The 27,139-nt window shown below is 45.8% G+C and overlaps 1 protein-coding gene across 1 annotated transcript in view; it reads right to left on the bottom strand.

The window, feature by feature from the left end:
• Positions 1-27,139, bottom strand: part of TSPAN32 (tetraspanin 32) — a 40,861-nt gene that overhangs the window by 4,371 nt on the left and 9,351 nt on the right. The window contains exons 4-5 of the mRNA XM_009892032.1: positions 24,642-24,716; positions 1,214-1,315 (exon numbers count right to left, since the gene is read on the bottom strand). Of these exons, the coding sequence (XP_009890334.1) occupies positions 1,214-1,315; positions 24,642-24,716 (177 nt within the window). The remainder of the gene's footprint in view (positions 1-1,213; positions 1,316-24,641; positions 24,717-27,139) is intronic.

Raw genomic sequence — 27,139 nt, 5'->3', positions numbered from 1 at the left:
CTAGGGATGCACAGATTGGGCTTCCAGTGCTTGTTATGGGCTTGCAGGGGGTGGGTCCCCAGCAACACTCACTGTGGAGCTGGTTTCCTATAGCCAGGGTGAGCTGGCCAGCTTGAAGCATTAGCAGAAGGGGAAAAAAATAGGAGTAGAAGACTGTTTCTCCATCAATTGAAGTGGCTAAAATAAGTAACTGATGAAGCTGGGTATTTTGCGTGGTTGTCCTTGCCAAGGGACACTCTGAGTGTGTTGCTCCACAAGCCTGCAGAGCAAGCACCACCGTGCCTGGTCATGTCTCTGAGGGTCACCACCATTGTTTGAATGAGAAACACTTGCCCTTTTCTGCCTTTTGAGAAGCACAGATGAAAGCAGCTTCGGAAAGTACTTGTTATGATGATTTAAGAAAACACAGAAGGATAAAGGGATCTGCATGGGAGGTGACTGGAAACAAGAGAGAGGAGCTGATCTTCCCATCCTGCCCTGCTGCGTGCCGTGAACTCACTACCTAATTAGGCCCTGCTGCACAAGGGGACAGCATCTCCTTTTACTCAGTGGGGACTCGGGAGTTACCTACCATGGAGGACAACCTCACTCATCTCCAGTGGCTTTGAAGGCAAGCGTCCTCCCTATGCTCTGGGCAACCAGTCTTGCCCACCTACTGAGTTACAGAGAGGTTCCCTGCACCAACAGCATGCTGGGTGGTGGTTTTGGGGAGCTTGCTAGGAGGCTCCAACAATGCAAGAGGCCATGTAACCTCCAGTACTCAGCCATAGGCTCAAGGGTAAACAGAAATAACCAAGTCCAAATACTTCTGCTGGACAATGTGGAATTCACCCACTCTCTCTACCTGACCGGCGACACCAGAGAGGTGTATATCCACCTTCTCGTACCACAGATAGGGAGCATGGCAGAGGTCCTGCTGGGACAGACAATATATACAAATCAGTTACAGCGTGGAAGCTTTGAAGATCTCGCACCACAGCGATGCTCAGGTAGGTGGCCCTTTTCTCCCTGTTGATAAACTGGTTGGTCAAACTTGGGAAAGGAAGAGTAGGAAGGAGCAGCAGACTTCACAGCAGTCTGGAGGACTCAGTTCCCGACAAAACGGCATTGCAGCATCCACGAGGCAGAAGACAGGCATCAGCCCCAGCCTGCTGAAACCATCAGGAAGGCACCCCAGGGCAGGGTTTTCTGCTAAGGCTGAAAGACAACTTACTGTTTCGTGGATGGCAGTCAGCTCGTGCCTCCTGAAACTGGAGGCGTTCCTCCTCACCTCCTCATACACAAGATCATACACATCCATCATGCTGCCTTCCACCTGCAATGAAAGCAGAGATCTGTACATGGAAAACACTGACTGTGGTCGTCTATGGAGGGAAATATGCCCCTCTCGCATCCCCCCCAGAAGGTGTCCCAGGTATAGCAAGACAAGTAGCACGGGTATTAAATGACCACCGTGCAGAAGCATGAGCTGGTGTATGACCCACCATGCACCGAGGGGCACCACAGTATGGCGAGTCCCATGAGACAGACTGCAATGCTGCATGTGTACCACCTTCTGCTACGTGTGGGCCCTTCGGCATCACACCACGGTCTCACCAGCTGATGGCTGGAGCTTTTGACCAGTTTTGGATTTAGGGTCAGAGAAAAACTCTGGTGCCTGTGACCGGTGTGCCTCCAAGTCCCTCTGCCAGGCAGGGATGACACCATCTCCCTGTCCTGATGGGTGACTGTGAGGACAGGCACACACGACCGTGAGATGCTAAAATAAAAAGGTGAGAGGACCTCAGATGGCTGGTGTTATCCCAGCAATGGAGGAGTTCCTCCAAATAGAGCCAAAAAAATAACAGAGTGATTCAGCAGTGAATCAGACCCTAAATATTTACTGAACGTGTGAGAACTCACAGCTTGACAGATCCCAGCCAACTCCCACTTGGGTTTCAAAGGGAAAAAATATGACAATTGCCTTCAGCGCCTGGAGTCAAAACCTTATTTCTTCCTTTCGTTTTCTCTGGCTTCCTCGCCAGCATCGATCTGAGCGGACCTGAAAGCAGCGCTTGGCTTTCAGGAGGGAAAATCGATTGGCGAGACAAACAAAGCAGGTGGCCACACAGGGAGGGACAGGCGCTCCGGCAGCCGAGCCACCTCTCAGTCAGGCTTTTCAGCTTGGTCTTAAGGGGCTGTGCTTGGAAATTACTCTAGGGGGAAAAAAACACCCAGTGCTGGGTACTTGGGGGTTAAACCGGGGTCATTTGAGGTGATTGCAGCCATCTCTGCAATATTGCTCTACCCTGCCCAGCTGTCCAAAATGCAAGCAACTAACAGAGGCTGATAACAAGGAAGGGGAGAGAGGGAGGTTGAGAAGATTACTTGTACCCATCTCAGCTCTGGGCCACCAGGAACAGAGTCTAAATGCTCACATCAGAAAATTTTCCACAGCTATTAACGTGGCATAGAAGTGGAGGGGCTTGGGGGGTTTCTCCGTGTTTATCTGCGGCAAAGATGCTCTCCCCCCAGGACACTCCATCACCCATCATGGAGCAATGAGGAGGTGAGGCAGGAGCAACCCAGCTTTAATGAGAGAGGTCCGATGACAGACAGGGCACAGGTATTCTGAGCCAAGGAAAAAGTCCTCCGTAGTAAGGTGCATGGTGCTGAGCTGTCCCACACAGGTGAGGAGAGAGGACGCTCATTTCCCCCCCGCCCCGGTGTATCAGAGTGCATGGAGCGGGATGGGCGCAGCAGTAAGACAAGATCTCTAGCAGACTTGTGCACCATCCTTCCGATGAGAATGCCTTAAACCCCAATAAAAAGGAAAACATCCAAGCTTTTCTAACTTCTTGTGGGCCATGAGATAGCTTTCCAGCAGCAGCAATTAAATAAATGGTTTCAATAAAAAGAGCATCCATTTCCATTGAAGAATTGGATTAAGAATAATGAAAAAAGAATAATCTTTTGACCTCCTCTTGTGGCCTTGTGTTGCTGAGGAAGGAAGGAAGAATAGACCAGATGGCTTCTTAACCCAAGAGATGATTACATTTTTAATATCCCAACCCCGTTCTAAGATGCATGAATAAAACTATTTTGTGTTGTGACAACATACGTATGGATCTTGGTAAGATAATGGTGCTGCACATGCAATTTTTGCCTTTTCATATTTATTTTTAAGCTCAGGATGATGACCTTCCCTCCAAAAGGCCTAAATTTTGATGACAAAAAAAAGAAGGGTTTCAAGCAAGTTGCTGGCTTCAAGCAAGGGTTCAAGGGCTGGAAGCAATCCAATAGTTTAACATTAAAGGTTTACTGAACACTGGGCTGGGAAATGCTGGGACAGGTAGTTTTAAGCCCTCTGCTTTGCCTGGTCACATTCCCCAAAATCTCACAAAAACTGGCAAGAACCCTCCTTTGACTGCAGTGAGTTTTGGGCTGGATCTGGTTGCTTAATTTACAACTGTATTCAACTTAAACCAAGGTAAGATGGGACTTTGTCCAGTGATATTTCATCTGCAAAGACCATCACAGGCTCCCTAGCAGCAGAATGGGCTCTGACCATGCCACCAGAACCAACTCTCTGCAGGACAGTCAATGCTCATTAGTGTTTCGTCCTGATAATAAGCCTCAGGGCCCAACTGAGGCTGATGTTCTCCTCAGCAGCTTCTCAGGTGGTCGTGCTGCACTAAGCAACCTGGGAGGGGGGCAGATGAGCTGCCCAGATGTTGGCAGCTGCTGGCCACTGCCCGTAGCCTGAGGCAGCTGCCAGACTGACAAGCTCCTGCCAGCTGCATGAAACCACGAGAGGATGGATTTGGCCAGCAGAAGTCCTGCCTGACGCAGTGGTGCACGTTTGTACCTTCCTCGTTATATTAGGTCCCATGCAACACCATCAAACATTGAGACAGAATCACAGAATGGTCAGGGTTGGAAGGGACCTCTGGAGATCATCTAGCCCAGCCCCTCCGCCAGATCAGGGTCACCTACAGCAGGTTGCACAGGACGGTGTCCAGACGGGTTTTGAATGTGTCCAGTGTGGGAGACTCCACAACCTCTCTGGGCAGCCTGTGCCAGTGCTCCACTACCCTCGAAGTAAGGAAGTTCCTCCTCATGTTTAGATGGAACTTCCTATGTTCAAGTTTTTTCCCGTTACCTCTTGTTCTATCACTGGGCACCACTGAAAAAAGACGGTTCTCATCTACCTGGCACCCTCCTTTTAAGTATTTGTAAGTATTGACAAGAGCCCCCTCAGTCTTCTTTTCTCTAGACTAAGGCTGTTTGAAGGAAAAGAGTGGCTGGGAAAGAATTGAAGGAACAAGATTGCCATAACAAAGCTATGGCAGAAAATTATTCCAAGTGTTGGAAACAATAAGGGAAGAAATCATGAGCAGTCACCGTTTCACAGCCAGCTCGACTACAGTGATGATGATGATGATGATGAGGGTAATCTCCAGGTACATAATGACTACTAAAGACTTCAATTGCACCCTGTTTCTGAGCTTGCTTGTGAGCTGGCTTCTCAGCTATTTACTGATTATTTTCATTCTGCCAAGCAGCCTCCAAGAACTGAAAGCACAAAGGATTAAGTGTAAAATGTTTTATAGCACTAATTTCCTTTTAGAATGTGTGTCTGGGCAAGCCTAAGAGTACAATTTGCTGATTAGTCTTTCTCAGCATTTCTATCTAGCAATTATATCTAGTATTTATATCCAACTATTATCTGAATATGCTATTCAGGTCCTGGGAAGGGAACATCAAACTAACAAAACATTTTTTAAAGAGTGAATTGACTGTAGTTCCTCCACCTCATCTTTGAGATTTTTTCTAGTATAATTTGATTTTGGAGGGGAAAATTGCTGTCTTCATACAATGTGGCGATCTGTTTTCAAAGATTACTGCAGAGCGCTTTCTCATTTAAATATTTCAGAGGGAGGTATAAAGTAGTAAATCTAAGCATTTATCACTGGCTGTTTCCTTCTGCACAGGAAGCCACGGAGCATACAAGAGGTCTCGTTTAACAAGGAGACATATAAGAGCAAAAAAGATTGCCCTAATGAACCATCATCGGCAACTTTTCTGGCTGGGATGGGTTTATGTTTACACTCAGAGCTGCAGCCGAGCTCTGAAGCACCAGTCACGCTTGGCAGTGTCTATCCGGCCCAAAATGGCTTGCTAAGTCACGCATGCCTAATGATGTAAAAAATAAAACCTGAAAGCACGAGACAAAGTCACTAGGTGGTTTCATGACCTATCTTGATTTGCAAATTATTTTATCCAGCAGATGCAAGTTCATCCCCATATTTTCCTTTGATCTGGGACACAACACAGTGAAGAGCTAGACAGCAGCACTGCTTTGTGCCATCCCCAACACTCCACAGACGGGCAACTTTCAGTCCGTTGCCTCAAAATTATTTTCTTTTTCTGTTTCTTACACCAGGTGTTGGAAAAAAACCCAACCCTATTACAAACAATCAGGGTGCTTTCTCTCATGCTTAAGCAACAGGATGCCTTTTGAGTTTGAGTGGCTATGCTGATAGTGTTAATAACATGCTTTAAGAAAACCACATCTGTGCCCCATCCCTTAACTTAGACAGTAGTTAGCACATAATGGACCAATACAGCTGGGGAAGAGAAAGTGTGTCTGGGCTTTTCGACAGGTTTCACACTCCCCCCACATATTAGCATCATTATGGTCAAGTGGATTTTCCTGTTCCTAGTGACCTGCTGTGACCCACTGCTGGAGGAGTATTTCTGGACAAAGTTCTCCCTTGGAAGGAGACGGCGCCTGCGATGCTCATCAGTAAAAAACACTGAGAGCTGAAGATGAAGAATCAGCTGGGCTTTGGCTTAAGAAAAATGCCCAGGTTAAGCGATACAGAGGTCACACCTTACAGTCATTCTTTCCTGGAAGATGCAGAGTGAAATGTTCCAGCCCTGAATTAGTCAAATAATTGCTGCCTCCCGTTTCTGTCTGCATTCCTTAATGAAACATTCATTTAGGGATGATATCGATAGGTTGTTGGACACAACAAATGGAAAATCACCACCGAGATTGATGCGGCTGACTCCAGCTGACTCAATAGAGTAGCATTTTTCACTGAAAGTAGAAGAAAGAAGGAATTTTGAGATTGTTTATCATCCTTTAAATCCGTTATCCCCCAAGAAGCAGAATTTATGACTGCAGGAAGGTGTTTACTCTAAGCCATTAGTGCTCTTGCCCTTGGCTATTAGAAACTAAAGCAAATTTCAGTCTTACCTCCTTCAAGGGGAAAATTTTCATTCTTGTCTTGGGTTATTTATCAAGGATAATTTTTATCTGTAACTGGATTTGGAACAGAAAGATGAGAGGAGGAGGTCAGCCTTCAGTTCCTGTTCCTTTTGCAAGCCGGAGGTGTCAATGAATCCTCCTCCCGTTGCCAGTGAATACCTGACCCAAGGCAACCTGAGCTAGTCGCTTTGTTTTGTGTTGGAAAACTAATGTAGACTCACACCAAGAAGAACAGTCTGACACCTACTAAGTGAGACATCTTTGCCACAGTCATTGGCCAAAAATCTCTCTGAAGAGCTGGAGCTCAAGGAGAACATAGTGAAAAGAGGTGTCAGGATTGTGTCAAAGTCAAGCCCACCTCTCTCCTTTCGGCTTAACAGGAACACTGTTGACATGGCAGAGGAAGAAGGCAAGCATGGCAGGCAAGAGAAGCATCCTCCTCTCCTGTGGCTCTTTGTGCCTTTGAGGTCCCAAACCGAGTACACGCACCACCGCAGCCTCAGAAGAAGCTGCAGCCTCAGCACTTCATGTTCTTTCAGCATCACCCAGAGGGACGTACTCACCAGCGCCACTCCAAAATATCCCTTTAGCAGCAGCTACCGCAGAGTGCCTCGCTTAGCTATAAACTGCAAGTTAGTCAGTTAAGATGTGAAACTGGAATAAAGTGGTTGACCCTTCCTTCCTTGCTCCAGTAAGAAAAACCACTTTTGCATTTCACTACCTCTTTCTTCCCTTTCCTCCCCAGTGTGCAGAGATGCTCCTGTTCACAGCATGTCAGAAAGCGGGGGCAGACGCAACTGCTTGGGTTTGGACACAGCAATGATGCAACTGCAGTGAAACAGAGGAGGGAAAACTCCTCCGGGTGCAGAGCAACTCCCACTGTGGGGATCGAGCACATGGTAAGATGGGGTCCCCCCACCCCGTGCTCGAGCAGGCCTTCACTGCTGTATCTAACACAGTCATTACAACATGCTGCAGCATATCAGCTCCCCTCCTCTCCAGCCTTCCTGAAGCCAATCAATCCCAGCTGCAGAAATCCAGCCAGTGTCGCAAAAGAAAGCGGCTTTTGAGACCCCCTGCGGAAAACTCCAGAAGATAAGAAGGTGCTGCTCCCCCTCTGACTGCAGGTGGTCACAGGGAACGACTGATGTGAGAAGACAGAGATCCAGATGAGGCTTTTAGCTAAATGGTTTTCACCTTTTCTTTCCAGTATATGTAAATTTATATATCATACACACATACATATATCATATTTTTTTTTAATAAGTCATGCACTTCCCCTCACTTTCTGTTTTTGGAAGAGGACCAGGCAACGCCTGATCATCTTTTGGTCCATTGCTGAGCAAATACACAGAAGGAAAGAGAACAAAAACCACTGTGGAACAAAAAATTCAGGAAAAGCGAAGCCTTACAATGCTATTTCTTTTTGGTCCCAGCGCTTCCATCAGGTCCTTGCACAAAACATTTAAAAGAGGAGAAAGTGCTGAGCTGTTACACTTCTCACCTCCTCCTCATTTCCCACCTCCATGCCCCAAAACACCAGTGAAACTCTAGCTGTATGGGCACTATACAACCTGCTCAGCCAGCGAGGGGGGCAGGGGGACATCACAGTCTCATGCTCAACCAAGTCATAAACCCCCGAGGCCACCTCTGTGCTACTGGGATGCAGCCAGGAGCATCGCTTCATGATAGCGGCAGAACACCAGATGCTTTCCAGGTGTTATGGTTTGAGAAACCCATAACAATTCATTGTCGTTTAGACAATCATTCTATCACCTGATGACTCCTCCCCACCCAGGAAAGGGAATCGGGAAAAACGAACCCAGGAATTGAAGTATAAACAGGTTTAATAGAGTAAGATTAGATAATTAACATTAATAGCACTAAAGAACCAATATTGATCCGAATCCCAATCCAGAATATGCAGAGATTATCCTCAGCCAGTTCTATCCGTAGGAAGCTGTGCACTCCCAGCAGTGGACAGCAAATGTGAGACACTGCAACTGCTATGGCTTCAGGAGGAAGGGAAGGGGCTCAGGGGTCTGACACCGGGCCAAGAAGTTCTCAGGATGGCAGCCATCAAGGGAGAGAGTGAACTTTGCAGCAAACTTTCTAAATTATAGTGAATGTCATGTTCATGGTATGAAATAATCCTGTTGGCCAGCTTGGGTCAAGTGCCCGGGTCTTACTCCTCCTCATCCCTGCACCTGGCCAGCTTGAAAACTTGACCTTGAGACCTTGAAACCCACAGACCATAGCCGGCTATAAAGTAACTATTTTCACAAATTCAGACACTAGAGTCTTCTAAAAGTGCAGTCTTCCCAAGTATTAGAAGAGAAATCAGTCCTGTGTCGCTCAAACCAGAACACCAGGGAAGCACAGAAAACCCTGGTGTGAGAGACGGGAAGCTTAAAGGGTTAATGTCTCAAACACTCAGTGGAAGAAAACCGACATTACCAGGGGTATTCCTGACTGTAGCTGATGCAAGGGAACCCTGGTCCTTGACTCAGCAGGCAGCATATTGGGCAGGAGGATTAGACCCCATTGGCAGAGAAGATATGATTACTATTCCTACTCCTGGGTTAAGTAAACTTACAGAGAGCATACAAGATGTGGGTTGTCTCCAACTTACGCATGGCAGACACCTTGTTTGTCAACTCTTCCCTATGTTACTAGTTGCTAACCCAGAGAGGATGACTCCCTTGATTAGAGGGCTTCCCGACTCACCAAAGATGTACACAATACAACTTCAGGACCAGTTGAGAACAACTTTAGTGGTCGGACCTGGTGGAGGGGCTGCCCTTACATGGGGAGATGTTGCTCAGGAGCTGATAAATTATGGCTGATGAATGAGGTTTATTGGTAAAGACATGAAAGCTGCTGCAGTGGTCTGCAGTACTGAAGTAGATAGTAGGACATCTTATCTGCTGGACAAAAGTGAGGGAGGCGGGGGATCAAGAAATCAGCTATGGAAAGAAGGGTTAAATAAAGGTGTCCCTTGAGAGTTAATGGATGGTTTGCCTCTTCCAAATTTACAATTGCTAGTAAAAATGTGGAAACCCACAAGTAAAAATCTCCCAAGGAAAGAAGGTGGTCCCCAATCCCAATGCCCCAAAAGGCCACCACCCTTATGGCACTGGCGTAGCCCTCCAAAATTAGGAAACTCCCTGCTATCCTCAGTAAGTTAGCGGGGGGATGGCAGGTGGGTTTATCTCAAAGGCTCACTGAAAACAACCAGGGGGACCTTTTAGCGACCTTTCCCCTTGGCCCTTTCAAAACTCTAGTCATTTTTCTCGTAGACACAGGAGCCCAGATGTCAGCACTGAATACTGACATGGGAAGCTGGAGTGGCATAGTGCCTGATCAAAAGCGAGTTTGGGTTACCAATGTATTTGGAAACTCCAAACCACAGCCCAAGTGCAGTGTTGGTTACCAGGGGATACTACTCCCACTGTAACCACGATGATACTAGGCGTCCTTCCCACCGATGTCATGGGATTAGACTTATTGAAGGGCAAAGCCTGGGTAGACTCCAAAGGAAGGGAATGGAAATTTGGCTCCCTGCCCACTCTGATCAGGCTTTTGCAAACTGTGTCATCGCTCCCCCCGTCTAAAATTGTAAATGTAAAACCTTATCCTTTGCCTTTGGGAGCAAAGGAGGGGATCACCCCAGTGATAAAAGAATTACAAGAACAGGGAGTGATCGTCCAGACCCACTGCCTGTACAACTCCCCAGTATGGCCTGTACGAAAGCTGAATGGGAAGTGGCAACTAACCATTGACTGTAAATGTCTAAATGCCAATATCAGTCCTTTAGCAGCAGCTGTGCCAAACACAGCTGAACTAATTTCCACCATACAAGAAGAGTCCCCTCCGATCTTAGCTGCTATTGGTGTAAAGGACATGTTCTTTACCTTTACAGGAGAATGATCAAGGCAGGTTTGCCTTCACATGGGAAGGTATCCAGTACGGTTTCACCTGACTACCACAAGGATACTGACAGTTGCCCACCTTGGCACATCACGCCCTAGCCCAGGCTGTGACTGAAATTACTCCAGAAGAAGGAGTCAAGGTGTATCAGTATATAGATGATGTGCTTACAGGTGGGGTGGGTCAGATGCTGTGGCTGTAGGAAAAACTCAGGCTAATATTATCAGTCATGTGGAAAACCTGGGCCTCAAAATCCCAACTAAAAAGATAAATTCACTTCTTCTGAAGTAGGATTCCTAAGGATATGGTGGAAAGGAGGGACAATATGCATTCCCCCTCAGGGCTTTAACTACCTTGGAGCAGGTAACAATCCCAGAGAATAAGAAGGAGTTGCAGCATGCTTTAGGCCTGCTGGTATTCTGGAGAAAGCATGTCCCACAATTCTCCATCATAGCCTGTCCGCTATACAACCTAACCAGGAAAAGGGCTGTTTGGGACCGGACCCCTGCTCACAAGGAAGCCTTGAAGCTATTGATCTTTGAAGCAGGGAAATGCCAAGCCCTAGGCCCCATCCAGGCAATGGATCCACTCCAAATTGAGCAGGGATTTGCTGCATGTGGGGCATCCATATGTCTGTGGCAACATGGGCTGGAAGGTCCCATTTGCCTCATAGATTTCTATTCACAAAGTTTTAAGGATGCAGGAAAACACTACTCCACTTGGGAAAAGGGTCTCTTTGTAGTAAGCCTTGCTCTCCAGGAAGCAGAAGAAGTCCTGCAGAAACAATCAGTTCTTTTAAGAGGACCTTTTAAGGTTCTCCAGCCAGTATTGGCGGGTGCCCCTCCTGCCCCCGGGGGTCACACAATGGGAATCTGTTAGAAAATGGTGTACCCAGTTAGAACACTACTCTCACATTTACCAGGGAGAGGAAGGAGCTCCAAAGGTGCTCTAAATACGGGAAAAACCTAACACCCTGAGTGAAGAGCCCCCTCCCTCTAGTATTAATGAAACACCCCCATACGAACCCCATCTGCAGAACCTGTGGTTTACAGATGCCTCTTCAAAAAGGGAAGGGCGAGTGTGGAAATACTGGGCCGTAACGTTGCGTGTAGACTCTGGGGAGCAAATCATAACTGAAGGGGAGGGAAGTGCCCAAGTGGGGGAGTTAGTGGCTGTGTGGAGTGTGATCAAAAAAGAATCTGAAACCTCTAAGCCCACTTAGATCTATACAGATTCTTATGCCGTATTCAAAGGTTGTACGGAATGTCTCCCTTTCTGCGAGCAAAATCAATGGAAGGTAAATCAAGCACCTGTGTGGCAAAAAGAAAAGTGGGAGGAAATACTAAAAGAGTCCCAGTTGCAACCTGTATTTGTGTGATGGGTAGCAGCCCACCAGGGAGGAAATCACCCAGTGCATATCCATAACAATCAACTAGATTTCCCTAACCCGTTTAGTGGCTATGGCAAAGGGAGAGGAGGAGAAGGAGTGGGATCTTAAGGAGTGCATCTTAAGTAAGGACACTCAGGAGTTAAAGACCTTTTTAAAGAAGCAGGAAGCCAAGGATGGCCTGTCACCTGAGGATTGTGCACCACAATAACTTCAGCTTGTGGTGCGTGCTGTACCAGACGTGCCATACAAGACTGGAAAAACACCCTTTGCAGGACTCACCGCTTCATTTGTGGGATGGGAAAGGTTTGTGGGAAACCTGGCAAATCAGCTATATAGGGCCTCTCAGATGATCAGAAGGAGAACAGTATGTGCTTGTGGAAGAAGTGTCAGGTTTAGTACAAGCAGAAGCAGCAGCACGAGCCACAGGAGAAAATACTGTAAAAGGGTTATGGATTTTATTTAGCTCCTTCCCTAAGCCGAAAACCATACAATCAGATAACAGGACCCATTTTACTGAAACAGCAGTGCAGGAGTGGGGAAAAGAAGAAGGGATACAGTGGGTGTTTCATACACCATATTATCCCCAGGCTAACGGGATAGTTGAAAGAACAAGCAAGCGCTTGAAAAGTTTCCGTAAACCCCATGAGCCAGGATGGCCAAATCGTCTCTGGGAGGTGGTAGTGGAAATAAATGACTGATGGGAAGTAAATAGGTGTCCTAGACTTACAGCTTTTTGTCCAAAATCTCCCTCCATTGTTCCTGGCCAAAAGAAAGAAGGAAGACCCCAAAAATCCCCTCCCATTACCCAGGTCAGTCTGTTCTTGGCAACTTGCCTACTGTAATGGAAGTGCCCTTGGTTTTGAAAACCCCCATTAATATCCGTGTGTGGGTTGCCACTGATGCCCACAGAAAAGAGCACTGGATAAATACCCGGTGGATTACACCTTCTTTTTAACTGGTTCTGTAGAACCAAGTTTCTTTCTTTCTGCTCTCTTACAGGTACAAGGAAAAGGAACAGAAGAGAATTTCTTCTTATTTTCACTTTACAAATGAGCGTTCCCAGGAGCAGCGCAGAAGGTATAGGGAACCTTTGATAATTACCATAGTGCTTTGTTTTGTTGCATTAATAGCTTTCACTGTATACATATGTTTCAATTGTGAAAGGTGTTTTGGGAGACCTAATATTGCTGAGATTTAATAGGTTATGATGCCTAATATGGTTATTCAACTATTTTTGCTTAAGGTAATTCTCCTGAAGTTTTTAATTGCAAATGAAGACCCCCCCTACAAATGTAGCGTGGGAATTAATCCGAGGTTTCGTGCGGGTATGGAATAACACTGATCGGAGAATTTGTGTTGCTCTCCCCTCCTCCGCTGAGCAAGGGCTGAGATTTTTTTGTGACACCCATAAACATGCCCATCAATCTGACTACAATGCAGTCAGTAACGCAACCCCATGTCCGCTTCCCCACAAAACGGTACTTTCCTAATAATACCTATCTAAAATGGAAGGCGAATCATCTTTTGGCAAACGGCTATGTGGAAAATATCCACCGTCCCAACTGCAACAAAACTTTTGGTCAAAATTATACCATTTTTGCATATTATAACAGAACTGATAAAGATTATTGGGGATGGAACATTTGTCATGCATCACACCCTGAGATGACTTTTACTCTGAAGGGTGAGTAGGACAAACCTGGAGTTTCAGGATGGAAACGTGACTCTCCTTCTGGAGACGATAAAAATTAACCCTACCAGTTCCTACTCCATACCTTGCTCCTACTTTCCTTTTGATTCTGATTTTTATCCCTTAAAGAGGCCTGATTATTATGAAGCAACCTATGCCTTAAATGTCACTCTTCCCTGGTGTATTCTACTCCTGAATAGCACTGGGACTGAGCCTCGGAATCTACTAGATGATCTTACACGCCCTTTCCAATCTAGGAGATTCCATGATTCTGTGATTCAATGGGTGTGGTCTATAGAAAATCCAATCCTAAACCCCTTGAAGTCCGTACAAGTACCCTGCCATTCTCCTGGCAACCTTTTTTCTTGCCATAAAGTAATTGATTGTAGCACAGGTCCAGGAAATCCTCCTGAATCATGGCTATTAGAGAGAATTGGGGTGCTGATATGAGATACGTGTATATGTTGGGGATACCCTTCCAAAGGATACCTAAATTGAGATCCTCTTTTGTAATGGAACCTATAGTCCATCTGATTATGTAAATATGGCTTGGTACTGTGGTGTGCCACACATCCATTACCCTTTAAAACATGTACCTGTTCCAACATCTCCTCCCATTTACTTGATAGATTATGTGGACGATTGGACTTGTAAAACCAGATTTTATTCAGCACCCTTTGGTTTAGCCTGGGGATGTTCAAATGGAAAATTCTGGTCACATCTCAATTTAGTGGCATATGCTGGGCTCAGATGTGGGATTATACTTCCCTTGTGTGTACTTGTGCCCATACGGGGTGTTTAACCTTACCAAATCAAGTCTGCGAACAAAACAATCCTTAGGCTCACCCAGTCACGTCTATGATCGGATACATGATGTGAATGAGCCTGACTATTATACTCTAGGCATGAGAATCTGTCTTAAGAGCCCTGTTCAATGTGCTTGGACTGATAGTCAGGCATCAGCAGGCCTTAGAAAATATTACTTGGCAAGTGCATATACTGTCAAATTGGGCTACTGTCCTGGTTCCAGCAGGGATGGGGTTTATTTTCCCCAAGGAGCTGGCAGGGGACACAGGTATTCCATACCATGTGACGCCATGCCCAGGCTACAGGGGGGAGCTGGCCTGAGGAGGGGGCAGAAAGTGGTGGCTTAGAGGGGTCTGGTTGGTAAGTGGTGGCACCTTAATCGTGTTTGTACATTCCTCTACTCGTGTTACTGTTGTTGTTTTTCCTCTTTCCTTTGCTGTTCCGTTAACTGCCTTTAGCTCAACCCAAGAGTTTTGCCTTTTTCCTGATTTTCCACCATGGCTGTGGGGGTTGAGCAAAACCACGACAACTAGAGACACTTTTGGTGAGTTAAATTTGCAAGTCCAGCACATGTCTAAAATGACACTTCAGAACTGCCTAGCCTTTGACACGTTGTTATTAAAAGAGTAAGTTTAACATTATGGAATGTTAAACCTTTCAGATGGAGAATGTTGTGTCACCATCCACAATGCGACTGCCTCTATTGTGGAGGCTCGCACAAAGATGAAAGAGATTGCAGACCAAACTGCTGAACTTCTCCAGTCCTTGCAACCAAAAGACCGGTTTGACGGATTCTCCCTCGACTCCTGATTTGTTTCACTTCTATAGTCTTTGCAACTTACGGAGTGGAGAGCATGGCTGATGAAAATAGGCTTAGTGTTACTGAGTGGTTTTATATTTTTAATGATTGCTGTAGCTATAATGCGCGGTATCATTACTCAAGCTATTTCTTCTCTATCTTCTCTTTTCTCTCTCCATGTCCGGTATGTCAAGATCACCACCCGAGAAGACAAACTCTACAGGAACAAGATTCAACTGACTGAGCCACAGGGTGGTATAAGAGACTGGAAACTAAAAGGGCTAATGTCTCTGACAGTTGGTGGAAGAAAAGAGATGTTACCACACTAATGAGATAAGCGCAGTTAGAAAAGAGGCACTAGCAGCCCACTCTTCCAACCCCCATCCGAGAGTTCTAAGAACAACAGACTGCTCATGTGTGAGAAACGGAAGTGTCAGAGGATGCACAGTTCAGTGTTGCTGAGCAAGACAACTCCAAAAAGGGGCAGACAAGAAGCTCACAACCAATTGAGAGTGATGTAAGTCCTTGGGGGGTGCGATGGGCACGATGGAGGGGCAGGGACTAGTCTATAAAAGATGCAAACATGAGGTGCCTTGTGTGCACCTACCACTGGAGGAATCATAGAATTGTCTAGGTGGGGAGGATTTTGAAGTCCCTTTTATTTTTTATTTTTATTTGAAATACCTGCTATGCCAAGGCACCTTGAAGATCATCAAGTCCAATCATCAACCTAATGCTGCCAAAAACACCACTAAACCATGTCCCTAAGCACCACGTCTACCCGTTTTTTAAATACCTCCAGGGATGGTGACTCCACCACTTCCCTGGGCAGCCTATTCCACTGCATGACAACCCTCTCTGTGAAGAACTTTGTCCTAATATTAATCCTAAGCCTACTCTGGCATAACTTCTGACTCTTTTGTCTTGTTCTATTGCTTGTTACTAGCAAGAAGAGGTCGATCCCCACCTGTCTACAACCTCCTTTCAGGTAGTTGTAGAGAGTGATAAGGTCTCCCCTCAGCCTCCTTTTCTCCAGACTAAACAACTCCAGTTCCCTCAGCTACTCCTCATAAGACTTGTTCTCCAGACCCTTCACCAGCTTTGCTGTCCTTCTCTGGACATGCTTTAGCACCTCTGTGTCTGTCTTGTAGTGAGGGGCCCAACACTGAACACAATATTTGAGGTGTGGCCCCACCAGTGCCGAGTACAGGGGAACCATCACCTCCCTAGTCCTGCTTACCACACTATTCCTGATACAGGCCAGGATGCCACTGGCCTTCTTGGTCAGCTGGGCATACTGTCAGCTCATACTCAGCCAACTGTTGACCAAGACCCCTAGGTCCTCTAGCAGGCAGCTTTCCAGCCATTCCTCCCCAAGCCTGTAATGCTGCATGGGGTTGTTATGACCCAACTGCAGGATCAGGCACTTGGCCTTGTTGAGCTTCATAGCATTGGCTTCGGCCCATCGATCAACCTGTCCAGATGTCTCTGTAGAGCCGTCCTACCCTCAAGCAGGTCGACACTCCCGCCTAAGTTGGGTGTTGAATGCAAACTTACTGAGGGTGCACTGGATCCCCTTGTCCAGGTATTGAAGAGAACTGGCCCCAGTACCGAGCCCAGGGGAACACCACTCATGGCCAGGTGCTAACTGGATTTAGCTCCATTCACCACTACTCTTTGCATCTGGCCATCCAGCCAGTTTTTTTTACCCAGTGAAGAGTATGCCCATCCAAGCCACGAGCAGCCAGTTTTGCCAGGAGAATGCTGTGGGAAACCATGTCAAAGGCTTTACTGAAGTCCATGTAAACAACATCCACAGCCTTTCCCTCACCCACTAAGCAGGTCACCTTGTCATAGGAGGAGATTAGGTTTGTGAAGCAGGACCTGCCTTTTATGAATCCAGACAACTACCACTGAGACTCACTGCTGGATCCAAGCGTGGTGATAACTACCTTTCCTATCTTCCTCTCTTTTCCTTTCTTCTTCTTTTCATCTCCTTTCTTTCTTTTACTTCATCGTTTGTTGTTGAATTTTTTATTTGAAATATTGGCTATGCCAAAGCTAGCCGTTGTTGAACATTTTATTCAAAATACCTGCTATGCCGAAATTAGCTATATATGTACGTTGAGCAAAACATTGAATAAAGCATATTTTGACACTTTCGGAGGCATTGTACTAACTCTTGCCCTGGGAGTCGCTGAGTGAAACAGGGTGTTGAAATTCTCTGTCCATCCTGAGTCATTGTTGTGACACAGACTGTTCAAAATATCACACACACCCCCCAAACCCACTGAGCATGTCAGGACACCAGGCAAGCAGTTAATCAACATCAACAAGTTTTTTCCCCCTAAACTGTCCAGATCTGGGGCTGCATCCCTTGTGAGTAATACCAACTTCAGTGTATCAAGGTACTCTTGGGGTTTGGTGGTGCATTTTGGGGTTGTTTTTTTTTTTTGGTTGGTTGGTTTTTAAAACAAACTTAAGTATTTCAGTCCATTTTATAATGGAACTGCAAAGGCAACATGCTGCCAAGGGCCCACACCGATCCTTTGCGCTCCCATGATTGAGACACACAATCCAGTAATTTATGAACCTCTCAACATAGTTGTCAAATTATCTCAGTCATTCCCCCTCTCTCGTCTGTAGGACTTGAAACCACTGCCAGGCAAGCCTGCTTCCCAACAGAAAGTACTAAAAACCAAGGAAGATAGTTTTAGCTGAAAAGTATCAGCAACAGAGCTAGCCCCAGAGCAGCACTGTCACCTCTGAGCTGGCAGTGGTTGCCCTGCTGCGGTGAGCATCCTACAGCCACAGGAAGGTTGGATGTGCCACGGTGACAGTGACCATCCGAGTGGCCTCGGGTATCACAGCTGACAGTGCTGGGGATGGGAGCTCCAGCTAACAGTCTGCCAGGGAAAGCGGCAGAAATGGGGCCGCGCGGGTTCAGCGTCAGGGCAGCCATAAATTATAAAACTGATGAGTGTGAATGCCTGTGTGGCATGTCAGACAAAGGACGGCAGAGTCTCGCTGGGGGAAGCGGGCCATTAGTGTATGATGAGAACATAAACGCTAGGAAAGAGTCACGATTTTTAAAAACACAAAGGAAAGCCCCCCCCCCCCCCGCCTTTTTTCCCCCCATGGATTGCAGAGACTGCAAAAGCTCAGCGCTTACTTGAAAATGATTGTGCCTGGCAGGATAACAACAAGAACAAGGGGGACATCAGATTATTCACTGTGTTTTGGCAACCAAATCACTGCTGTGATCGGGTGGCTACAATCTTGATCCAAACCCACTGAATCAGAAAACAAAAGGAAACTACCTGTATGCTTTGGGTCTGATTTCAGAAAACACCCGAACACGCCTTCAGCTTGTGTTTAAGTCCCATTAAAATCTCTAGGACTTAAGCTTACATTTCAACATCGCCTTCACATGAGATTTGGACTGGGACCTGTAAAGAGTTTGCCCCAACACACACACCACCAGCGGGAGCGACAGAACCAAACACACCCTGGAAAAACCACAGACTTAGTTCACCACTGGAGGGACCTCTAGAATCCCACTTAAGAAATTACCTGGGAAGTGCTGGGTCACTCCTTGCATACCTGCAGCAACAAGCAATGCACGTGCTGGTTTTGGGCACACAAAGACAGGATTTGCCTCCCGGGCACCCAGGCAATGCTGCGCCTGGCATCGCAAAGGTGCTGGTTGGGAGGAAGAGCTGCAGACAGGAGAAGACCAGCGCTGATCCCACATGCAGGGAAAGGAGCAGGGAAGCTGCTCTTTTTAAGAACAGGCCCCAGGTGTAGCAATGCTTGTTATTTAACAGCTGCAACTGTTAATGCCAGATTTGCACCCCGGCCCCTGTTAGAAAATCACCACCTCAAAAGATACCACCTTGCTCACTAGCAAAGCATAAAAGTTTCCGTTACTCCTTCCCAGTGTGAAGATGAGAGAGCAAAAAGGTTCTTCAGAAGAAAGTTTGAAGCAGAGCAAGACTTCAGGAGAACCTGAGTGTGGTTTGTGTTCCCTATCCCATAAAAAGCTAAATCCTCATGTTTATTCTCTGAGTACCTGCAGTGCAACGCAAAGAGGTTAATGCTTTTCTACTCATGCAGAGCCAAAAGCCCCTGGTGAAATCTCCTTTTGAAATCACCCGGCAACTTGAGACACCATTTGAAAATTAAGAGATCGCCGTATCATCGCAGTCAGTGCAAATCCAAGTGACTTCTTCATCCAAAGGATGAGGGAAATTGGGCCTTCATGTCAGAAGTATGGGCAACTATTTGCACCAGTGCTTAGTTTCAAATTTTCCCCTGAGCTGCGAAATCATCATTTAATTGGTTTTAAGCCGAGGTTTACCTGCAAACGAATCTCTGCAATTAAAAAGCTCGTTCTGTTGCACAACTCCTTTCATGTTGCAGCAATTTTATTTTTGCTGATTCACCCTGACCAGCTCACAGGGACGGCGTCCCAGGGCAGCTGGAAGGACCTTCTAAGCTGCTGCAGAGAAGGGGAACAGCAGAAAATGATGTGACTTTGAAACTCTTCCGGCCTCTTTCACAGCAGGGCCCAGAACAAAACCCCAAACCTATTTTTGTGTTGGCTGGTAAGAGTACCAAAAGTGTTTTACACCGCAGCTGCAAGGCTACCCTTTCCTCCAGCCTCTGCAAGTAGATTTCTAAAGCAGCAGTTAATGAGTGAGGAGAGAAGGAAAGCTAGGGAGGAGGAAGAGGAAGCGGAAGCAGCAGCCTTCCCCATCACCTCTGTCAGATGTGGCATAGGTTTCTCCTACATCCTTCTCCACATCGCAGGTCCCAGCTGCATTGGGCTGTGCTGGGAATGACTAAAAGACCTCACCAAAACAGGCAGTGGTTTGTGGCAAAGGAGCTGCCGTAAAAATAACTTTGGAAAACAAGACTCAGCTCTTTGGCTTCAGGAATCGGGATGTCCTAACACGGCTGAAATCCAGCCGAAAAACTCATAATTTCCGTGGTTACCACAACTGTTGCATCAAAGATGTCTGTGTAGAGGTCATCCTCCCTGCCCTCTTATACATCGTTCTTGCATTCGCTTTGATTGCACCACCGGTGTCAATCCTCAAACAGGTTTGTGACACTTTCCTACCAAGACCACATTTCCCACCAAGACCACATTTTGGCCTGATGGCCCATAGGGAGGGCAACCAAACGTGCTGCTCACCCTCATGGAGATCCTTGTCCGCACTAGGTTGGACTTGGAAAGGGATAACTCTCTCAAGTGATTCAAGCCAGGCAGAAAAACACACTGGAGTTTCACAGGGGCTTGGAGGCTGGGGTGAGGTGTTTCTGGAGCTGTGGGCTTGAGAGTGTGATGGGACAGAGGCGAAGAAGGAGTGTTGGGCACAGCAGGTGAGGATGTGGCTCAGGAACAAGCTGAACTAGAAAATACCGAAACACGAATGACTCAGCCCTACAGCTAGCACGAGAAAAGGTCCTTCAACAACCTCCAGATTACAAATATTTTCATTTCAGATTTTCCTCTGAGCAGCTGACGTGCCCAGAGAAGTTTTCACACCTCTGCAAGTGACAGCAGCACCTTTTCTGTTGGTGCTGTTGGCTAAAAGGCAAAGTGTTTCTTCATAAACTGGGGGTGGACCCTAACAGAAAGGCTGCATTATACATGCTGGCAAGACAGTGAGATAGATGATCTGGGATGTTACTCTTGGTATTTGTTTTTCCCCATTTTGTTCATGAGTATTTTATCAGTTCCTCATTAAAAGTACTTTAACTCAGACAGATGGATGCAAAGCTGCCTGAGAAGACAGTACGGAGGAGGCCTGGACCTCACAAAACCCATTCATTGGCCACATGGATGGGTCAACAGAGCAGGAATAAGTAATAATTATGATGCTGAACAGAGGGATCATCCTTTTAAGGTGAAGCACGGTAAACCTCAGAGTCAAGATTTTTGCATGTCTGGTATATGTTATTTTAAGAATAAAGACAGGTGACACTGGGTCAATCTGGTATGCATGTAACTTGAAATTAAAACACATGGCATCTGTCCGAAAGAATTCGTTCAGGTGCTACAGAAGGTCACAAATGCAGAAAAGAATAAGAAATGAGAAGATTCACATTTTGTTTGCAGTGCCCATGTCTGAGAATACAGAATATTTACAAATAACTCTTCCTTTTCTCCCGTCCTGCGTAGCTTCTCTGTAAGAACTACTGTAAACAGGTCTCTATAGGAGCCACAAAGGCAAAAAGGGCATCTTGCTTTCATCATGTTCAAATGACATTTCTATCTACTGCCTCTTGAAAATAACCATCGAAAGAATTTTTCAACTGAAAATTGGGCTTTTCCATTTTAGATGATTTCCGTAAGAAGGGTCTGCTTTATGAAGGAAATTTAGATTTTTTTTTTTTCTTTTTTTTTTTTTTTTTATAAGGAGGAGCAAACCACCCATCTCCGGGCTTGCGGAGGAAGGGGAGGGCTCCGCTTTCAGCACTGCCTGCGTTTGGCACCTCACCCGTGGGGAGGGAGAGGACGGGATCTACCAATGCCAGGCTGGCATTTCCAAATGGAGCAGGCTGATTTTCTGTCTGCGTTTCGCTGGAAAGTAAATGTATTTTGCATGGGAAAAATACAAATTTTTGGTTTAGCCATGAACACAGGGGCAGCAGCCCCTCAGTGCTCTCAGAGGTACTGATTCAGGCACGTGTAATGGGACATATTCATCCACACTCAGTTTTACATCCCCAAATTAGCTTTTCTTGATAGCTGTGTACATCCCATTAGGCTTACAAACACCCCTAAATTTGGCTGATTTTGATTTTTTTCCCCCCATATCACCACAATTAACTATTTCTGACAGTACTGACAGGCAGTAGGCGGGGGGAGGACACCTGCTTTAATTTTGCTCTTTACTTTAAGAAAGTCAGACAAACAAATGGCTCTATAATGAAACTTCTGCAGTCTTCCCTCTGCTCCATTTGGTTTTCTGTGCCACTGCACTACCTGTCTTTCTGTCCTGAAGGGGCAGTCACATCTGCATTTGTCTCATCTACATTTCTCTGTCACATCTGCATTTCTCTCACTGGTGAGACAGGTTATCTTTCAAGCAAAATGGAATTTCCATATGTTTTGTAAGTGACACCCCAAATTAAATCTTTCCTCATTTATATTCCCTGTTTCAATTTGCATTTTAGAAAGCAGAGAAACCCAAGACTATCTCTAATGATATGCTAATTTTTCTGTTGTCAGAAACACTGCTGGTTTTCTTTACCCAGAAAGTAAACATTTTACAAAAAAACCTCATTTTTCCTAGTGGAAACTGTTTTGCTTAAAGAAACCCAACCAACTACTAAAGCTAACCATAACATGGGGGTGCATTTATGGGCAGGGCAATCAAAGCAAAAAACACCAGGAAAATAATTTTAAGTGAAAACACATGAAGCGATTAAGAGATATACAGAGAAAGTCATTCTTCCTTAAATATTTTCAGCAAAATATTTTTCTGAATGGCACATCCCCATATTAACCCACTATACGACTTTTTCTTGCATACTTTTTAGACCCTTCTCCCTGTCTGTGGATTAAAAAGTATAACTAAATAGTCTATTTGGATAACGCAATTTCATAAGACCAACCAGACACTTTCTGGTGCCATTTCTCCTTTACTAACACAGCTTTTGTGTCAATCTCTCATTACAAACTTCTGCAGAAGGAGGAAACTGTGCTCCAGGCCTCCCTTCTGTGTTGGTCATGAAAACAACATCATTTCCGTATTAAATTGTTAGCGTGAAAAAAATAAAATTTTGTTAGTTTCGCCTGAAACCAGGGAAAATATATGCAGAGGCTGTGGAAAGACTTTTTCATGGATTTCTCAGCTCTGGTTGAATCTGCTTCAGCCAGGTAAGCGTAGAGACAAAAGATGCTGCAGTGCCATCAGCACTCTCTCGAACAAATGTTTCCAAAGCAGCTGGACAAATTCAGGGAGGAGAAATCCACTGAGAGCATTAAAGGCAAAAGCACCAGCAGGTGCCACCAGCAGGCAGCTGAGCCACAAGCTGTTGGCATCTGAAAAAGCATTGCTTTGTGCTCGCTGGGTTTTTATGCTTCGACCTTGGCCAACAGCGGGAGTGCCTGTCTCAGAGTGGGTACCTTTGAGCTGATCCAGAGTATCCCTCTGCATATCTCAAAGGATTTTCAGCTACTGTGGCCACTGGTTAGCTCTGGACAAACTTTCTGGAGAAGCAGGACCTTACCCCTCCCCTTAACCTTGACTTTGCCCTTTAGCCTTCTGCTTCAAAAAGGACTGGATTTTAATTTTTGCACAGGACAGTGAACTGTTATAGGACAGGGCTTCTTGCCCCCGAGAAGTGCAGTTGCCGTAGTCCTAGATCAAGCCTCTGGGATTTTGGCGGAGTACTCCTCCAGCACAGAACGAATTCCCTTCTGATGGTCGTTTCCTGACACACTGGTCTTCGATCCCCTACAACATCTGTAACCCTACAGAGATGAGCTGGCAGCATCAACGTGACCCTAATCCATCGGGATGATGTTTCACGTCACCCATATCCTCATCGCCGGCCAGAGCATCACAGATTGCAACACGTGCCTGGGGCTGGGTAGGAGCAAAAAGGAAATGGGGACTGACCCACAGCATAAAACATCTATCAAAGTCCTAAGCGCTTATCTGAATTACTTCTAGATAATTTGGATACTTGCCTAAAATACCTGTGTTGTCCTTTCAAAATATAGGAGTCATGATTTTTTTGCATGCCTAAGTCTGTTAAAATGTTTTGGGTTTTTTTCAGTGCAGGGATGCAGGGAGGGGAATTAAGACCAAGCAGCAACAAATTCCTCTGAATGAGAAGAGGAATAAATATACAAAAAGCAAAATATATCAGATTAGGAAAGGGTTAAAAAAAACCCCACACCTAAACTTCTTCAGGCTGCTAAATATTAAGTTCAATTTCTGCTTTCCACAGCAGCCTGCTGCCCTGGCCCCAGGGTCATCCCAGTCCCGGAGTAAGCGTACCCACTGTGATGTGGGGGGCTGCCCCTGAGCATCTGTGCATGCTTCACCTCAGTTTCCCCAGCACTTTGCACCTCCAGCACCATCTACCACACCACCAGCAAGCTCTGCATTAACAATTCAAACCTCAACTTTCTGGCAAATTCGACCTCGTACAATCTTCTCTTCCTGCTCCAGTGTGACAACGACCCAAACCACCATTTTTCAGACTAGTGTTTTTTACTTGTACCACTGCTGCTGGTTAATAAACACACCTCCGGGGCGTTTCTCCTGGCCAGTGCCAGAGACAACCCGAACAGTCACAACCTGCCACTGCCTTTGAATAGAGGCTCCCAATTGACGTTAGCAGGAATTAGAGCTGGCTGGAAATGACTTTTCAAAAGTCAAGCATCTCAACTAAAACAAAACAAAACTTCCCCTGCAAAAAAAAAAAAAATATCCCAAAGCTATTTAAAATGAGACTTGCATTTTGTTTTACCATCAGGACAAAGCGTTTGCTCTGCGTGAGAGTTTCCGTGGCTTCTCCCTTCAGACGACCCCATCGGAGAGGCAGCTGATGAAGGCAGCCCAGTTCTTGCAAAGAACGGATGCGACAGAGCATGCATGTGATAGACCTCGGCATGGGCGGCTTAATTACTGCCAGATGTCCCTTTTACGGGAGAAACCATTGCTACAAAAAATAAAAAATAAAAAAAAAAAATCTCCATCCGACAAGACGCTGGTGGTATTTCCTATCGGCCGATGCTTACCTCCGTGCTGTGCATGTATCTCCAGCAGGCAGCTGGGATCAATCCGCAGAAGGCCAGAGCAAAACAGAAAAATCCCTGAGGATAAAGAGGAAAAATACCATCAGTTACAGCACGGGCAGAAAAATATCCATTTAAAAACAGCGTTGGGATCTATTTAATACACTCGATCGACCAAGTTTAAAGTCAGAGCTAAACATCACTTTCTTTTAATAACCTTCATAATGCTGGTTTCGTAAAACACTTTAGATAGATAATAATGTGATTCTCCATCAGGAGCCCTCTAATTACACTGTGGCTGTTTGAAGGCATTGACCAAAAAAGGACATGGCTTTCTGCAGAGCGGTTAACCTATTCTGCCCAAGTTCCTCCTGGGGGGGGGGAAAAAAAAAAAAAAAAAAAAAAAAGGAAAGAAAACCATTGTATTTACAGTACGCTCCTCTTCTACAAAAGGACCATGCCCCAGAATACCATCTCTTTATTCATGGGGTTCAATCCCCTGTGTTTAAAACAGCTACCACCTTCATCCACACAAATAGTCCATAAAGAAGTGAGTAACTGGGATGGAGAGCAACCTGCTCTGGAAAAGGAGCCGGACTTTACCCTGTTAGCAAGGTGGCAGCTGCACGGCCGAGCTGCCTTCCTTAAATCAGCACCATCCCAGTTAGACAAAGGGATGACAGAAATATAATCAAGGCCAGCAACTGACCCTGAAGTGTCAAAACAATAACAGCAACGATACAGGAGGCAACTTGACTTTTGCCTTCTTCCCTAAGCATGCAGAACTGGAAGTTAGATGCGTTGTCTCTTTATTTGAACAAATCCGATTAAAAAAAAAACCAACCAGCCAACCCTGATGTAAACAGTGCTTGCCTGTTGTGACAGCTGGACCAAAGGATCTTGTTCACATTAAAAAAAAAAAAAAAAAAGAATTAAAAAGGAAGGAAAAAAGTGCCTGTAAAGTGTTTGAAGGCCAACTGGGCTCATCAAATATGAATCCACAGCTCTAGTCTCGGAATGGCAAAAGATGATGAATAAGCACCAGATAAAAATTATTCCCTTTACAAGTTTTTCTGTGAAAATGTCCCTCTTCCAACACAAAGTAATGTAGCTGAGGGAAATTACCCAACTGACGGCAGCTTATTTGGGTTTCTAATTTTTTTCTATGAGCATTTTAATAGTATGATGTCACTGAAATAACTTTTAAAAAGATTAAATCTTTCACAAAAGTTTACCAAATTCAAGCTTAAGGAAAGGAAGAGCGGCTGCTACCAATTCTGCTTCACCAAAAAACTTTTGCTTAAAAACTATGGTTAAAAAAAAAAAAAAAGCCACAAACTCCTCCATATGCAGCAAGAAAGGAAAATGTGTTACTTCAACTCCTGGAAATGAATGTGAACATGCCAATGAAATGACTTTTGCTGGGTTTTGCTCGTCTGCTGCCTGCTGCGTTTCTCGGCTCGTGGCAGGATGATGCCATGCCTGGGGGCTTCGCTCCAGGAACAAGACTGCCGTTGGCATTTCCCCACCCTTGCGGGGCTGCCGCCTTTCAGGTTCTGCATCGGACACTAGGGAAAACCCTGGTACGGCTCTTACGAAAAACCTTAAATTATGCATGTCCAGTCTCTCCTTTCCTTTTTTTTTTTGGCAGCTGCCTGGCCATATAGGTGGTGAGATCACTTGTTGCCTTGCCAGGAGCTGAAATGGGATAATGGGAGAAATGGGACCCTAAAGGAGGGGAAAATCTGATCAAACACTGGCGTGACAAGGGGGATTCAAGTAGGGAAGATGGGGAAGAGCAGGCAGAGCGAGATGCCATGGACCAAAGCATGGCATGACCAAGCCTGAACCTGGTCAGGGTTGGCGGTTCAACCCCTGCAGGTACCACGCAAATTGGAGGGGGAGGCGGTGAAGTTACACGTGCATTTCAGGTTGCTCCTCGCTAGGACCAGACCCCACATTTTGCACCTCCTCCAACAACTTCCCCCCCCAAACAAACAGCATAACAAAGTCAACATTTCCACCAAAATCAGGCTCAAAGACAAGAAAAAAGAAAAAAAAAAAAGGAGAAAATTACGGCAGATGAAAAAAACAGCACTGATAGCAATGTGAAAGCTCTTCTGCACATCATTCCAGTAAAGGTGAAAATGAGAGGAGCCACCATGAACCTGAGACTGGGAATAACAACACACCGGTGGCACCACCCAGATTTCTCCCCCCCTGTTCTCCCTACCTTCTCCCACCAGCTCCAGCACTTAGGCCATCTCTCTGGGGCCAGAAACCCCAGCAGATTATAATGCTCCTTCTCATCTTCCCTTTCTCGGCTCCACCCCACATCTCACTCCTTCACCTCCAGCAACAGGTCTCCCTTTATTTCTGTCTAGCTTCTCTGGGAATACTGAGACACAGCCCCTCAGGAAGCTCCCCCTCCATCCAGCTGGTGAGGAGCAATTACACGGCTCCAAGAACATCTTATAAATGAATTATAGCCTGCTCTTTCC

The sequence above is a fragment of the Charadrius vociferus genome, unplaced genomic scaffold (genome assembly GCF_000708025.1).
Source record: "Charadrius vociferus isolate BGI_N301 unplaced genomic scaffold, ASM70802v2 scaffold179, whole genome shotgun sequence".
Classification (NCBI taxonomy): Eukaryota; Metazoa; Chordata; class Aves; order Charadriiformes; family Charadriidae; genus Charadrius; species Charadrius vociferus.
Note: the sequence above shows the minus strand (reverse complement) of the source record. Positions and strands in the feature narration are given on the sequence as shown.